This window comes from Chiloscyllium plagiosum, unplaced genomic scaffold (assembly GCF_037043375.1).
Source record: "Chiloscyllium plagiosum isolate Xiang-an unplaced genomic scaffold, Cpla_swu_hap1 HiC_scaffold_7, whole genome shotgun sequence".
Classification (NCBI taxonomy): domain Eukaryota; kingdom Metazoa; phylum Chordata; class Chondrichthyes; order Orectolobiformes; family Hemiscylliidae; genus Chiloscyllium; species Chiloscyllium plagiosum.
The window spans coordinates 65,287,086-65,303,163 of NW_028270145.1; the positions used below are offsets into that span (position 1 = coordinate 65,287,086).

General features: G+C 40.1%; 1 protein-coding gene across 2 annotated transcripts in view; it reads right to left on the minus strand.

The window, feature by feature from the left end:
* pla2r1 (phospholipase A2 receptor 1) overlaps positions 1 to 16,078 on the minus strand; it is a 162,452-nt gene that overhangs the window by 71,824 nt on the left and 74,550 nt on the right. For both annotated transcript variants that reach the window (XM_087989096.1, XM_043693844.2), the window contains exons 8-10: positions 8,619 to 8,776; positions 6,895 to 7,002; positions 3,840 to 3,946 (exon numbers count right to left, since the gene is read on the minus strand). In XM_087989096.1, coding sequence (XP_087845222.1) covers positions 3,840 to 3,946; positions 6,895 to 7,002; positions 8,619 to 8,776 — 373 coding nt within the window. The remainder of the gene's footprint in view (positions 1 to 3,839; positions 3,947 to 6,894; positions 7,003 to 8,618; positions 8,777 to 16,078) is intronic.

Here is a 16,078-nt window from a genome sequence, read left to right on the forward strand (position 1 = left end):
ACAAATGTTAGGTGAGAAATAAGCCTGTAGTGTTTGTTTTCAGATAAGACACAGTTTCCTTATGCTCTCAATAAAGGTCAGAGAAAGGCATGAACATTTGGCAGTGCGTGCATGCCATTTTGATGAAAGGCATGTACGCAACTAACGACCACCAACAGCATGCAGAGCAGGGACTGTGTTATGAACAGGGCTGTTTCCAAATTCTTTACTCCTTCCTACACTGCTCCAACTTTGCACACAGTTGAGCACACTCATGAAATTAGATGAAAGACAGTCTTAGCGGTGTCATTGAAAGGGATTATGAACTACTCACATGTTAGTTGCGGGATTATTTCTTTTAGCTGGTGGTGGAATTGGATAAATTTTGGAATACTGATTTTTAAATTTTGAACACTTTGCAGGGAGTGGTCTTGCTGATTCTGAATGTTGAAATGGGTGGCTTGGGAAAACTTCCTCTGAAAATTGAGATTAATTGGGAAAATGAAGAGAAACTACAGACAGCAGAATAAGCCGCTGAAAGAAGAGGTGGAGGAGGGAAGAAGAATTCCCAGTCGGGTGGGGTGGAAGGGAGTGGTGTGCATTTCTGTTGAAGGTCTTTAGGGAGCATTTCTCTCATCTGAATTTCATGAATGACCAATTCTCAAAATGCCTTTATTCCAAAGAACGTGACCGAAACCTGCCAACTGAGGTAGCTAATGCTGTGATCACAAAATCAGATTAGAACTGCACTGGCTACAGTTGTTGAGGTGTCCAGTGATAGCACCTTTATTCATCTGGCTCCTTTCAGGCTGATACTGAAGATACATGTAACCTCCTAGTTTGCAGTACAGTCATTCTAAACATTTTCTTGCAAGTGTCTCATAAACACGGGCACTTTCTGAGGCAAAAATGTAATGAGTAACTGATGTGTGATATAAGCTGTTCAAAGTCCATTATCCTGGCAGCAGTCATGATTCCTTCATTCCTGTATCAGTTCTCTGTGCTAAGTGTACTTGAACCTACCTTGCCAAGCTAATGTTAGTTGCTGGGTGTTAAAGGTTATCCCGGGGAGAGTGAGGACTGAAGATGCTGGAGATCAGATTCAAAAAGTGCAGCACTGGAAAAGCACAGCCAGTCAGGCAGCATCCAAGGAGCAGGACAGTCGATGTCTCCAGCATAAGACATTCCTGATGAGGGACTTATGTCCGAAACGTCAACTCTCCTGCTCCTGGGATGCTGCTTGACCAGCTGTGTTTTTCCAGCGCCACACCTTTTGATGTTAAAGGTTATCCCTTCATGATCCTTACCCAGAACCATTACACGTGTCCTACAATGATAGCTATGCTGCCACAAGGAATATAAGACAGTCTGCACCCAGCTCCCTCTAAATGGATTACACTGGAAAGACTCTGCATTAGCCAGCTAATGCCTGTCAAAAACTGTGGTTGCATGTTGCACAAACTTACAAGTTATGAGGAAGCCAGCAGCTAAGAAGCTCAGGAGCAAGAGAAAGGCGCAGAGACAACAAATGCATTCTTCCACTTTTGGTTACACTAAGTGGTAGGGAGGCTACAATTTACTCAACCTATTTCTGCCTTGGTTCTATATGAACAAACAATTCCTTCACAGTAACTAGTTACCTCACTCACCCATCCCCATTCAGCAACTTCACTATCATAGAACATAGAACATTACAGCGCAGTACAGGCCCTTCGGCCCTTGATGTTGCGCCGACCTGTCATACCAATCTGAAGCCCAATCGTTTGTGAATGATTGTCACAGAAGAAACTTTGATCCACATTTTGGTATCCTGGAGTGTGCTGATTTCAGTTGTAAGAAAGCTGAAATTAGACTGTCACTGCAAGAAATGTATTTCTCAGTAATTTGCAGGAGAAGTTTAATTTTGTGAAAATATGATGAAACTGACAACTATTTCATTCACTTGTTACCAAGTTTTAAAAGTGTGAAAGATAACTTTATTGGATAAGCCAATGTATTGTTTTCCACAAACAAAATTCCGTAGTACTGGAAAACTTAAAAGCTAACAAAGAATGCAGATCTTGTAGCTGTGATTGAGAAAGAAACTAGAGTTAACATTTCAGGTCCTGTCCTTGTATCAGAATGTCCACTTGATAAGCCAGCTGCAATCAGTCAGCAAAAACAATCAGAAAAGAAGGAAGAACGGTGTGAGAATAAAGGAGAGAGAAACAATAAAACAACCCAAAATGGAGGGGGCCAGGGACACTTTTACTGAATGAAATTCTACCCAGAGAGCATTAATTAGTAAGTCTTACTCTGCTTCTCACAACAATTGAGTTCAGCAAAAGAGCTTGGGAATCTCTACTCCAGATGGGAGGATCAAAGGATTTTGGCAAGGAAAAGGAGTACTGCCAATCCCCTTCAAAATTGATTAATCTTGTAAAGAAATTCCACTTGTTGTGAATGACTGAAATGATCATATGACAAAATTTTAAGTGAAGACTTTTACACACAAGCTTAGAAATCATTGATGTACAAAATAAACAAAAGCAAAACAAAAACAAACGCAGGAACGTGAAGTTGAACATTAGGATATAGTCATGATCTCATTGAATTGTGGAGCAGACTTAATGAACTGAATTCTGCTTCTACATCTCATGGTCTTAAAACACCAGGATTTCGTTTAGAAGCAAGTTTTAGTTTCTCTCCTGGAAGGAGTTACAAGTCTATTTATGCAACCAGTCATCTCAGCAAAAGGTTCTAGTTGGTGAAACATCAAAATCAGGAGAATTTGGTCATAAATCTGTGAGGTGTCAGTTCAGTGAAAATTTAAACAGTTCAGACTAATCAGAATCTACCTGCCTGATCTGAAAATTAATACTGACAGTGAACTGTTCTTATTGCATGCCAGTTATGAATCAAACAATCAGCACCCTCCTCTCAAACAAAAACAAATTGCTGGAGAAACTCAGCAGGTCTGGCAGCATCAATAAAGAGAAAGCAGAGTTAGTGTTCTGAAGGAGGGCTACTGGACCCGAAACGTTGACTTTGCTTTCTTTCCGCAGATGCTGCTAGACCTGCTGAGTCTTTCCAGCAATTTCTGTTTTTGTTTCAGATTTCCAGTATCTGAAGTTGTGTCATTTTTTTAGCTTCTGGATTAGTAGTGCTGGAAGAGCACAGCAATTCAGGCAGCATCCGAGGAGCTTCGAAATCGACGTTTCGGGCAAAAGCCCTTCATCCTTTTACCTCATTTTTTTAGCACTCTCTTCTCACTACATATAAAATGATGTCTCTTTGTCCTTCCACTGTGCATTCCCCCCGCTCCCCCGTGTCTGTGTTCTAGTTCTGATGAGTGTAAGACAAGACGTTTTAACCTCTAGTCTCCATTTGGCAATGTTTAAGATCAGCAGACAGATAATAAGTACAGAAAGCATGTCAATTCATAGAATCATAGGCCATTCGGTACAGCAAGTCCTACGGACTCGCCAAAGAGGATTACATCCAGACCCAACTCCCCCCCCCCCAACTCTATCTCTGTAACCCTGCATTTCCAATGGCTAATCCACCCATCCTGCACATCCCTGGACATTGTGGGCAATTTAGCATGGCCACTCCATCCAATCTGCACATCTTTGCACTGTGGTAAGAAACTGGAGCACCAGTAGCAAATCCACTCAGACACAGGGGGGATCGTGTTAACTCCACACAGACAGACAGTTGCCCGAGGCTGGGATCGAACCCAGCTCCCTGGTGTTGGAAGCAGTGCTAATCACTGTGCTGCCTGATTCTTATCTAATTAGGTTGTTAAGAATGGAAAAAGAACCTGAAGAACTGATTTTGTCCATCCGTCAATAGTAATATATGGAAGCACTTCCTTTTACCTGTTTTCAATGGTAACAAGTGGACAATAATTTTTTTTCGAAATTTCTTCATAGGTTTGTAGGTCATTGTCAATCCTATAGCAGGATTCTTCATATCTTTTCCAGCTCTGAAAAATGAAAGATCCACAGTGTAAAGTTGGTGGAGAGATTTTCAATATTTGTCATGCATAGCAGTGATCAGGAGGTAAGAGAAGGCAATTGGGAGGGGTTGGGAACATAGAAAAACCTACCAAGAGAAACCTGATAGGAAGGTGGCCAATATATTTCAGAGCTTCTGTAGTGCCGGTAGGGGTGGGAAGAATTTTACCTTCCCAAGACAGATAGAAAAAAAAATTAGCCATCGGCAGCTGTGGATGCTATTGAAGTATCAAGCGCAGGTTTGTGCACACTCTTCCATCATCAAGGAATTTTCAAAATAGTCAATTCATTAGCATAGGTTCCTAATTACATATTTCTCTTGCCTGGCCTAATGGCAATTTTAAGAGTCCACCCAGGTTAATACAGGTAGTAGATATCATGTATCTAGCTGTGGGACCAAAACATGTGCACACAGGGGATCCCCCTGCTAAATTGGAACGCCTTACACTAATTTAACATCCTGAAAGAGAAATGCGAAACAAATATACAATTGCATCTTCTCATGTGCCACTTCTGGATAAAAATTCCCCCATTTCTCTCAATGCAAATACAATTTATTGTTTCTAGACAATTAAAGAAATCAGTGGACAAAAACATTCCAGTTATTTTATTCCACTAAAGGCAATTACTATTGTTGCCTTAATCAAAAGTTAACTGGGCAGTGCATAAGCTTTCCAAAAAGCATTTGTTCAATTATAACTTTGCACACCTAGATGGTGTAGTAAAAGCTAATATGTGAGAAGAATCATTTTGATTTCGTAGAAGCCACCCCTCCCATTATTTTGCTACATTCAGATAAGGAAAGCACAATTGACAGTTACAAGGACTGTGGCAAATTAGAATCCCATCTTAATTACTCTGTTGGAAGTTGCTAAGCAGTTGAACAGCAATACAATAATCTTATACAATTCTTTGGAATACAGCATTGTAATCAGGAGCAAGTTGTAAAGTGGGCTCAATTAAGAAACTATATCTTCTGGGATAGTTTCAGCTGATAAAGTAAAAAATCAGCGTCAGCTGCTTAGGGGTGACATAGAGGTTTATAAAATCATGAGGGGCATGCATAGGATGAATATTTAAGATCTTTTCCCTGGGATAGAGAAATCCAAAACTAGAGGACACAGGTTTAAGGTGAGGTGGGGAAAGATATAAAATGGACTTAAGGGGCAGCTTTTTTACGCAGAGGGTGGTGACTGGATGGGCTGCCAGTGGAAGTGATGGAGTCTGGTACAATTACAACATTTAAGAGGCAGATAGATGGGTAGATGAATAGGAAAAGTTTAGAGCGATATGGACCAATCACTGGCAAATGGAACTGGATTAATTTAGGATGTCTGGTCAGCATGGATGAGTTGGACCGAAGGGTTTGTTTCCATGCTGTACAACTCTGTACGACTCTATGAGTCAACATTAGCAGTGCAAAATGCCGAAAATGACTAACAGTGCACACAAACAATGGACAATAATATCTGTGTGTCCTCACAAGATGATATTCCACTAACACAAACTGCCTTTTACACATATCCTCTATCATCTCAAGCAGCTGTATCCGAGGCAGTAGACCTCAGAGGTTATAATGGTAAACCATTTTCCACCTACCAGAACAACTCCCCTGCTTTGTGTTAATAGCAATAATAATAGCTGAAGCATCAACAGATGACGATAACTGAATTCAATACTGACAACTCACAAAAAAAAGGTTTACCAAGAAAACTGCAGACCTGTTAGAAATTAGTTAAACTGCCAAAAATACCTCACTCTTCAGCAGGACTGATTTTGTTTCATTTTGAGGTTCATAACATTGCACATATGGAACATGACACATTTTCTACTTAACTATGGATTAGCCCAGACTTTGCTGTGAGCACTGAAGGAATGGCTTTTGCAATTAATCTCATATAAAACTAACCCCAGGCATATAGCAAACTTAGCTGTAGCAGCTTCCTCTCTGCTAGCATGTTTCAATTTGGCATCCAGCACAAGCAGCAGTGAAGCTATTCAACCCAACAGGATCAAGAATCCTCACCAACAGATGTAAAACAATCCTTTTGCTTGGAAAAAAAAGAATCCCTCTGACTACCTTTTCTTCCCTCTCTGGGCTCCCTTGTCACTATCCACTCACTCGTTTTCCCACCCACTCCTTGTCAGCAGCATAAATACCACATTTTCTAATTCTTTTTCAACTCCTACTAATTTTGAAAAATGATCACTAAATATTTACTTTGTTTCCTCTCCACAGATGCTGTTGGATCTGCTGAGTTTCTACAGCAATTTCTGCTTTTGGTTGGTTTCAGACAGAAACCAAAGAGAAAACAGGCAAACAGGAAATACAAATTACAGTTAAGACACTGCACAGAAAGTCAGTCAAAGTTCAGGACATACTTGTGGGAGTATGGGAAACAATAAAATTTTAATCATAAATAATTAACACTCACAAACCACTACGACCTCAGCTATGAACACCTGATCGAAAAAATTAAGAATTGTTCAATGTGAGCAAGGAAATCGTGGATAATAAGACAAAATTCATGCTGTAATATTGATTTCTATGCAGGATCGATTGGTGAAGATGCAACAGTTCAATACAAAGAGCAAGGAATCACTATCAGCAATTTTTAGATTTCTCTCTTTAACTGTGATTGTATAGACACCAGAAGTTGTTAGTTTAACTGAGCAAAAATAGCACATCTTGCAGTTATAATCAGAGCAAAATCCAGGCCATTATACCAGAGATAATAATCTGAACTAATCATATGTATACAATGCTTCATATGGGAATCATGCAATTAACTGAACAGTTGATAGTACTTCTCTGTTACCCTCATAGCACAAAACTGTTCCACCAAACGTCAATAACAATTTCCACATCATGATTAAAATATGAAAATAAATGTATTCTCAGAAATGGATATCACACCTCAGGGCAGCCTTCATCTTTTCCAGGTTGTCTTTGTTCCACCTTTCCTGGCTTCTTACAGATGCTCCATTTATTTTCCTCACATTCTCTAACTTTCCATCGGCCATCCTGTTAATTTAAGCAAAAAATACATTGAATTCAAAGACATACAAATTAGCAGCAATCAAATAATACTGTGGCACAAAAACAAAAGTTGTTGGGAAAGCTCAGCAGGTCTGGCAGCATCTGTGGAGAGAAATCAGAGTTAATGTTTTGGGTCGAGTGACCCTTCCTCAGCACAGTTCTGAGGAAGGATCACTTGACCCGAAACATTAACTCTGATTTCTCTCCACAGATGCTGCCAGACCTGCTAAGCTTTTCCAGCAATTTGTGTTGTTCTTTCTGATTTACAGCATCTGCAGTTCTTTTGGTTTTTATTACTGTGGCACAATTCTTTTCTTAACTTTCATCTGTCTACTTGCAAACATTTAGCTCCATAAATATCATCAGATGGTGTGTTTGCTCTGATGAAACAATTTAACTTTGTAATTATCCACTGAGTTAAAAAAGTATCAGTAAGTGGATATGTCAGATACGATTTTACTGCTGAATCAAAATTAAGACAATTTAATAACTCGGTATTCAACATGGATTTATACAACACTTTTAACTTAGTAAAACAATTTGCAGTTATACCATCGTAATGGCTTTTGCCAGATTATAATGAAGAAATTAAAGTTATTTTATTCATGACACATACCAAAGAAATAGCTCTAGCTAGGATCATTAAGATAAGAAGCTGCATTCATGGTTTTGACACTAAAGCAGCACGAAATAAAATGCAAATCATTATAACAACTAAGATTAGTCCTCCATCGTGAAGAACAAACTTTCATCTATAAATTTGAAGCACTAGTGGTCAGATGAGATTATAAATTTATCCCTATTGTAACAAGCAAAAAGTTTGGACAGCCGAAACAAAAGTTCACAAACGTTAGCTCAAGGATAAGTATAAAGAATAAGTTGTTCTCAACAGATGAACATTTATCTGGAAAGATATCAAATGCTGAACTAGGAAAAACAGCCATTTGGCCAAGAACCCAAATTTTCTTCTGTAAATTTACAACCCGTTCAAAATCACCACAGAAGTTACCCGGCTTACTTAATGCCACGCAAGAAAGTTCCCTATGAATGGTCATTCAGAGGCATTCAGCAGATCTCCAGCACAGAGAAATACTTTATTTCACTGACTAGTTTGATTCCACATTCCAGGTCTGTGTTGGTAGGTTTAGAGACTTGCAATACCTTTGCTAAGGCCTACAGAAATTTTTTGCACTCGAAGTGTTTGACTCAACTAAAACTTGTTGGTACTCAGAGATTGGCAGCAGACCATGACACAAAGTAGAACAGAGTAGTTATTAAAAATTAGCCAAGTCATCAATAAAGAATCTAGACTTTTCAATATATTTGAAGTTGAAATAACACGTGTTCTCAATATAAGAAGTTTTATCGACTTTAATTCATTTTAACAATTGAGATAGCTTATCTAATGCAAAATTTATTTGTTTTGTTGAACATTTTAGAATATAAACAGCTGCAAAGGGTTTGGAATTTGATATTTCTGAATCACATACAGTATTGGTAAGACTAACAGTAGATATATTATTTCTAAAGCAGCACTCACATGGCTTGTGGCTAGACAGTAAAGTTCAAGAAGGCATGCAAATATTAGTAAATATATTTACAATCTTCTGTGAAGACACACAGTGTTCTGTGGTGTTATACGGAGCATTTGGCTCATTCTTATGCCAGTAAGTGAACGTCACAGTTGATCCTTCTGACCATGTAAATTGAGCTGGTGTCCTGTTGTTGGCAAGTCCAATCCAAACCTCTGGTACAGTTTCTGGCAGAAAGATTTTATATATATGTTAGGTTAGGTTCAAGAAAGAAAACTAAATACTGTTCTTAGTAGGTAACTGCCAGCTCATCTTTCACTGTCACTTTTCAAATTCATGGCAACAATTATTGATTGATTGATTGATTTATTTATTCTTGTCACATGACTGAGATACAGTGAAAAGTGCTGTTTTGTGTGTTATACAGGCAGATTGTACTCTACAAAGGGCATTGGGAGCAGACAGAATGCAGAAAAACATGTTACAGTTGCCGAGAAGGTGCAGAGACAGAATTAACATTTGAGAGATCTGTTCAAAAGTCTGATAACAGTGAGGAAGAAGCTGTTCTTGAATCTGTTCATTTATGTATACAAACTTTTATATCCTGTGCCCAAGGGAAGAGGTTGGAAGAGAGTATAACTGGGGTGTGAGTGGTCTTTGATTATGTAGGTTGCTTTCCCGAGCCAGCAGGAAGTATAGATGGAGTCAATAGATGGAAGATTAGTTTGTGTGATGGACTGGGCTGTGTTCATGACCCTGCAGTTTCTTGTGGTCTTGGGAAAACTAGTTGACACACCACACTGTGAGGAATCAAGATAAGATGCTTTCCTTGGTGCACCTATAAAAATTGGTAAAATTCGTAATGGACATGCCAAGTTTTCTTAGCCTCCTGTGGAAGTAGAGACATTGTTGTGCTTTCTTGACCATTGCGCCTATGAGAGTAGACCAGGAGAGATTGTTGGTTATTATCATTCCCAGGAATTTGACACTCTCAACCAACTCCAACTCAGCACCATTGATACAGATAGGGGTGTGCCCTCCACTCCACTTCCTGAAGTCAATGACCAGCTCCTTTGGTTTGCTGATGTCAATGGAGAGATTGTTGTCTTTACACCATGTCACTAAGCACTCTAAATCTCTTTCCTATATTCTATCTCATCATTGTTTGAGATCTGAACTACAATGGTAGTATCATCTGTAAACTTGCAAATGGATTTGGAGTGGAATTTGTCCACATGGCACGGCGGCACAGTGGTTAGCACTGTTGCCTCACAGCGCCAGAGACCCGGGTTCAATTCCCGCCTCAGGCGACTGACTGTGTGGAGTTTGCACATTCTCCCTGTGTCTGCGTGGGTTTCCTCCGGGTGCTCCGGTTTCCTCCCACAATCCAAAAAATGTGCAGGTTAGGCAAATTGGCCATGCTAAATTGCCCGTAGTGTTAGGTGTAGGGGTAATGGGTCTGGGTGGGTTACGCTTCGGCGGGTCGGTGTGGACTTGTTGGGCCGAAGGGCCTGTTTCCACACTGTAAGTAATATAATCTAATCTAATCTAATCACACTATCATGAGTGTATAAGAAGTATCATGGGGCTGATTACACGCCTTGTGGGGCACTTGTGTTGAGGATTATGATGGAGGAGGTATTGTCGCCTATTCTTACTAATTGTGCTCTATGGGTCCGGACGTTTGAAGATTCAATTACAGAGGGGGGAGTCGAGACAGAGTTCTTGGAGTTTAGAGAGGAGTTTGATTTGGAATTTTGGTGTTGAAGGTGGAACTGTAGTCAATAAGGTGGAGCCTGACATAGATTTCCTTGTTATCCAGATGTTCCAGGGATGAGTGTAAAGCCAGAGTGATGGCATCTGCAGTCAAAATGAGGTCAAATTGTTCAATATATTTACCATTCAGTAGACTTGGTGGGAGGGCTTGGCGTTAGCTTAGTTGGTTTGCATGTGTAGAAAATCAGCACCAACAGCATAGACTCAGTACCAACAGCATAGGTGAGCCACATTCAAAGTCTGTCATCTTACACTTTGTAGTAAAAACCCATTCATTCAGTGAATACTTACAACGACCTGCCTTTTGAAGAGGGAAGAGAGAACTCAAGTAGAAGTCGCAGGTGGTTTACCCTGTACAGGACCAGTTGATTTGTCAAAACAAGGTTATTCAGAAATCTGTCTAAAAGCTTGGCAATTCAATTGGTATACCAAACCATAGTAAAGTTAACACAGATCACTTTGGATTCATAAGAAATTCACATCAAACCCCGGATGTACTTATGTAATATATAATTTGCCTGGGTAGTACACAAAACAATAGTTTTCACTGTATCTTGGTACACGATTAAGATTAGGAAAGACGGGGATCCAAGATGGCGGCGACCCAGCAAGTCTGAGTCTATAGTGCTCTTCCAAAGACTTGGGTAAAGTGGGTCACCCACCCCCATCACACTCACCAAATCATTCATAATAGCTGTTTAATTTAATTAGTTGCTTAGTATTACATCGAGGTTGTCGAAAAAATATTCGTTTGCTGGGCCTTCCCGAACGGGAAGAGGAAGGCCAGCTTACAGCATTCCTCGAGAAGTGGCTGCCACAGCTTTTAAACCTGGAGGCTGGATCAGGCCAGGTAAGGGTAGAATGGCCTACCGGGTCGCAATACGCGGGCCCGGCTCGAACCAGCGCCCACGCCCGGTCCTGTTCCGGCTGCAGAGCTACAAGGAGAGGCAGATACTCCTAGAAGCCTCTAGAAATCTTGGAAAAGACCCCCAAGCTATGATCTATAAAGGATCCAAGATCATGTTATTCCAGGACTTTTCCCCAGCTCTGGTCCGAAAGAGGAAGGCATTCGACGATGCAAAGAAGCGTTTAAGGGACTTAAATATTCAGTACTCCTTACGCTACCCAGCGACGTTACGCTTTAACCATGAAGGATCCGTGTATAACTTTGGATCGCCAGAAAAGGCTAAGGAATTCTTGGACTCTCTTAGATAAACTGTAAGACATAATGGATGTTGGTTTGCCTTTCCCCCCCGCTTTGGTTTATATCCCCCCCTTTTTTTTTCTTACTTTACTGATTAATATTATCATGGGAGGTGGGGAGAGGGATTTGATTTTCTACCCCCCCTTGGGGTTGTTTTCTTTTATTATTTTATGTATATATGTGGGATATGTATGGGTTTGGTTAATGTTGGTGGGGGGAGGTGGTTACCTTATTCAATTTTACCTCTGTCTTTAGGAGCGGGGTTGTTTCTCCCTTGTTATTTTGTATTAGTATATTTAATTATTATTTGTTGAGGTTGTAATTTTATAGTTACATGTTTATATTTGGTATTAACATTACCAAATATATCCAGGTGTTGGTATGGGTGGGGGCAGGGTGCTCACTGTGAACTCTAGCTTTGTATTATATCTGAATTCTCCTCATTTTATTGAGGAGTGCCTGGGTCAAGGGTGGGGCATTGGTTGGGAGAGGATATGAGGGACTTTTGGAGAGGAAGTGACACCCCCTGGGAACGAGGGGGAAAATCTCCACTTAGATACGTTTTATATTTTTTTTATTTAGAAATAGTTTTTTATTGTATTGGTGTGAGTGTATTAGAGAGGCTTTATTTTTGTAAATTTTATATGCTCTATGCTCGGGATGTTCTGGATAGGGTTCCCCCTCCCGAGGGGTCTTGGATTTGCCCAGATGATTATGGTTGATCAGTCGGTTAAGTGGTGCACCTGGAATGTCAAGGGGAGTAATTCGCCAGTCCAAAAGGAAGAAAATATTATCAAATCTTAAGAAGGAAAGAGTTGATATAGCTCTCCTACAGGAGACACACCTGTCGGATAAAGAACACTTGAAATTACGACAGGGTGGATTTGATCAGGCCTTTTTTTCGTCTTTTAGCTCAAAAAGCAGGGGAGTTGTTATTCTTGTTCGGAAGAATTTCCCTTTCAAAATCCTAAAGCAGATAAAAGATGAATCTGGACGATATATTTTGATTAAAGCCCTCATAAATGGAGAGGAATATGGGATTTTAAATTTGTACTGCCCCCCGGCAAACCCCTTTAAATTTATAACGGAAGCCTTTTCAAAATTGATGGCTTTTGGTGCCCGTCATACAATTATAGGGGGAGACTTTAATTGTATTATGGATCCGGAAATAGATAGGATTCCCAAGAGTACTGCAGGAGTATCTCCCAGATCTAGACATTTGATGGATCTGAACAAAGAATTAGGATTAGTAGATGTATAGAGATGTCTTCATCCACAGGGCAGAGATTTTTCTTTCTACTCCAATCCACATAAATGTCATACTAGAATTGATATGTTTTTTGCCCCCTCGATTTTTAAAAATTCTATATCATTCTGTAAAATAGGTAGTATAGCAATTTCCGACCACGCTGCTGTATATATGGAAACTAAGGCGAGGAACAATGGGACATCCCCTCGGCATTGGCGTATGGACCCCTTCCTAATGAAAGATAGTAAATTTATAAAGTACTTCTCTCAAGAATTTAAAACTTTTTTAGAAATTAATTCAGGTACAGCTAGCAACCCATCAATGATGTGGGAGACCATCAAAGCTTACACGCGAGGCTTGATCATCTCCTACTCAGCGACCCAGAAGAAATTAAAGGGAGAACAACAGCATCTGCTTGAAGCTCGCTTAAAAGCAGCTGAAACAGCATACACTGATAGACCTTCTATTATTAAATTGCAAAGGATAACGGCTCTGAGGACAGCTCTAAATACTACACTTACTCAAACGGCTAAGAGGGAAATATTATTTGCAAAACAAAGGTTATATGAATATGGCGACAAACCGGGTAGATACTTAGCATTTCTTGCAAAGAAAAAAAGGCCCCTCAGGTTATTACGTCTATCAAGGAAAGTACGGGTATTCTGACTCATGATCATAAAAAGATTAATGCGATCTTTAGAGAATTTTATTTTCAGTTATATAAATCGCAGGATTGTGCAGATAGGACGAGGAGGATGCAGTCATTTTTAAAAAATTTGACCTTTCCAGGCCTAACTCCGGAACAGGTATCGGTCCTAAAAGTTCCTCTAACAGTCCAAGAAATACTTGATGCAATTAGGCAACTTCAGAGTGGTAAGGCACCGGGCCCAGATGGTTTTCAAGCTAAATTCTATGAAGAATTTACAGAAATATTGGCTGGTCCACTTATGGACATGTATAACTATGCATAATGTCAGGGCTGTCTCCCGCCTTCGCTGAAAGAGGCAAATATCTCTCTTACCTTAAAAATGGAAAGGATCCAGAAGATTGTGAGTCATACAGACCAATATCCTTGCTAAATGTAGATTTTAAAATCCTTTCTAAAACGTTAGCACTGAGACTAGAAAGGGTACTGCCACATATTATAAAGAAGGATCAGACGGGGTTTATTAAGGGCCGTAGATCATCCAATAATATTAGAAGGGTTTTGAATATGATTCAAACCTACCATCAGGGAAAGATACCATGAGTAGTAGTTTCATTAGACGCGGAAAAGGCATTTGATAGGGTTGAATGGTCATATTTGTTTTACACATTAGAAATGTTTGTCGTTGGACAGGTGTTTACCAAATGGGTCTCAACATTGTATAGTGATCCCAAAGCAGTTGTGGTTACCAATGGATTAGGTTCGGATAGCTTCAGTGTGGGTAGGGGCTGCCGACAGGGATGTCCCCTCTCGCCATTGTTATTCACGCTAATAATTGAACCACTAGCAGAAGCTATACGAGCTGATTCTAATATAACAGCCCCGAGGATTGGTACAGGCAAACATAAAATTACCCTTTATGCAGATGATGTTCTTCTATTCCTCAGTAATCCTCTGATGTCTGTACCTCGCCTAATCCAAGGTATTAATACATTTAGCGCATTCTCAGGCTATAAAATTAATTTTTCAAAATCGGAGGCTATGCCAATGGGTGGCCTTGCTATGACACCCCACTTAGTGGACGGATCCCTTTTTCCCTTTCGTTGGTTCCTGGAGGGCTTCTTATATTTAGGCATTTTTATTACTCCAGTATTTGGTCAGTTGTATAAGGCTAATTTTGTGCATTTACTGGAAAGGATAAGGCAGGACCTCCAGCGATGGGGAGACCTACCAATTTCCTGGTTGGGTAGAATAGCACTAATCAAAATGAATGTCCTGCCCCGTCTCCTATATCCTATGAGAATGCTTCCAGTGATGCTGCCGAGGACGGCTCTACGTAAATTATATGGCTGGTTGGATTCCTTTATCTGGAATCATAGACGGCACCTCTTTAAGCTGAAGAAGCTACAGCTTCCACAGACAAGGGGTGGATTGGACTTCCCAGACTTTAGGAAATATCAGTTAAGTTCCCTATTAAGTTACATAGCTGATTGGGTCTTGTCTGATCCACAATCAATCTGGTTGGACATCAAGGCCTCTCAAGTAAAATACCCACTTATTAACCTTTTATTCTCAGACAAGAGGAAAATCATTACAGATCACTGTAAAAACCCTATAATACTAAACACAATTAAGGCTTGGAATATAATGCGGCAAAATGAGGGCAATTCACATAAAACATCCCCCTATGCACTGATAGTGGGAGCATGGGGATTCCAACCGGGGTTTACAGATGCTACTTTTGAAACTCTGGAGATCCAGGGGTATCTCATGTCTAGGGGACCTATTTAAGGATGGGGTCCTGATGTCTTTTGAACAGCTGCGTCAGAAATTCGGATTACCTAATGGAGACCTCTTTCGATACTTCCAAATTCGAGATTATATACAGAAGAAGACTACGTTATTAGATAATCTTTATAAATCCGATAGAGAATGTAGTGTCCTACGACCAGTGGAGGTATCTTCCGTCAGTACTATTTATCATTTACTACATGATGAAGTATCGGGAGATATGGATAATCTGCTTAAAACATGGGATCAGGATTTGGGACTAGAAATCTCTATAGAAACGTGGAATGATATTTGGGAAAATGCTAGAAGAATTACTATCAGTAACAGAACCCAGGCTATCCAACTGAAGATGCTTCATAGGGCCCATATAGCACTGGTTCAACTGGCAAAATTTAAGGCAGGAGCATCTCCAATGTGTCCCAAATGCAAAATAGAGGTGGGTACTCTTGTACATTGCCTATGGACCTGTCATAAGATTCGTAGATTTGGACTAAAGTAGCAAGTACCCTGACAGAAATTCTAGGAACGGAAATTAAAGTGGACACTGTATCTCTCCTTTTGGGCTTTTCGAACTTTCCCTCCCTGGACATGTACGGGAAGAGACTATTTTCTATTCTTTCTTTCTGTGCAAGGAAAAATATTTTGGTGAACTGGGGGGCTGAGGGCCCCCCTGGACTTTCAAATTGGCATAGATTAATTATGGAATGTATTCTCCTTGACTTCCTTACAAATATGGTACACCGAAAGACCGAATTATCTTATAAAATATGGCAGCCCTTCTTGAATTACATAAAGACAGATATCTCGGCTATCCTAACAAGGGCTTTTATTTAATTGAGATTACAAACCTGGCTGGTCCGGGG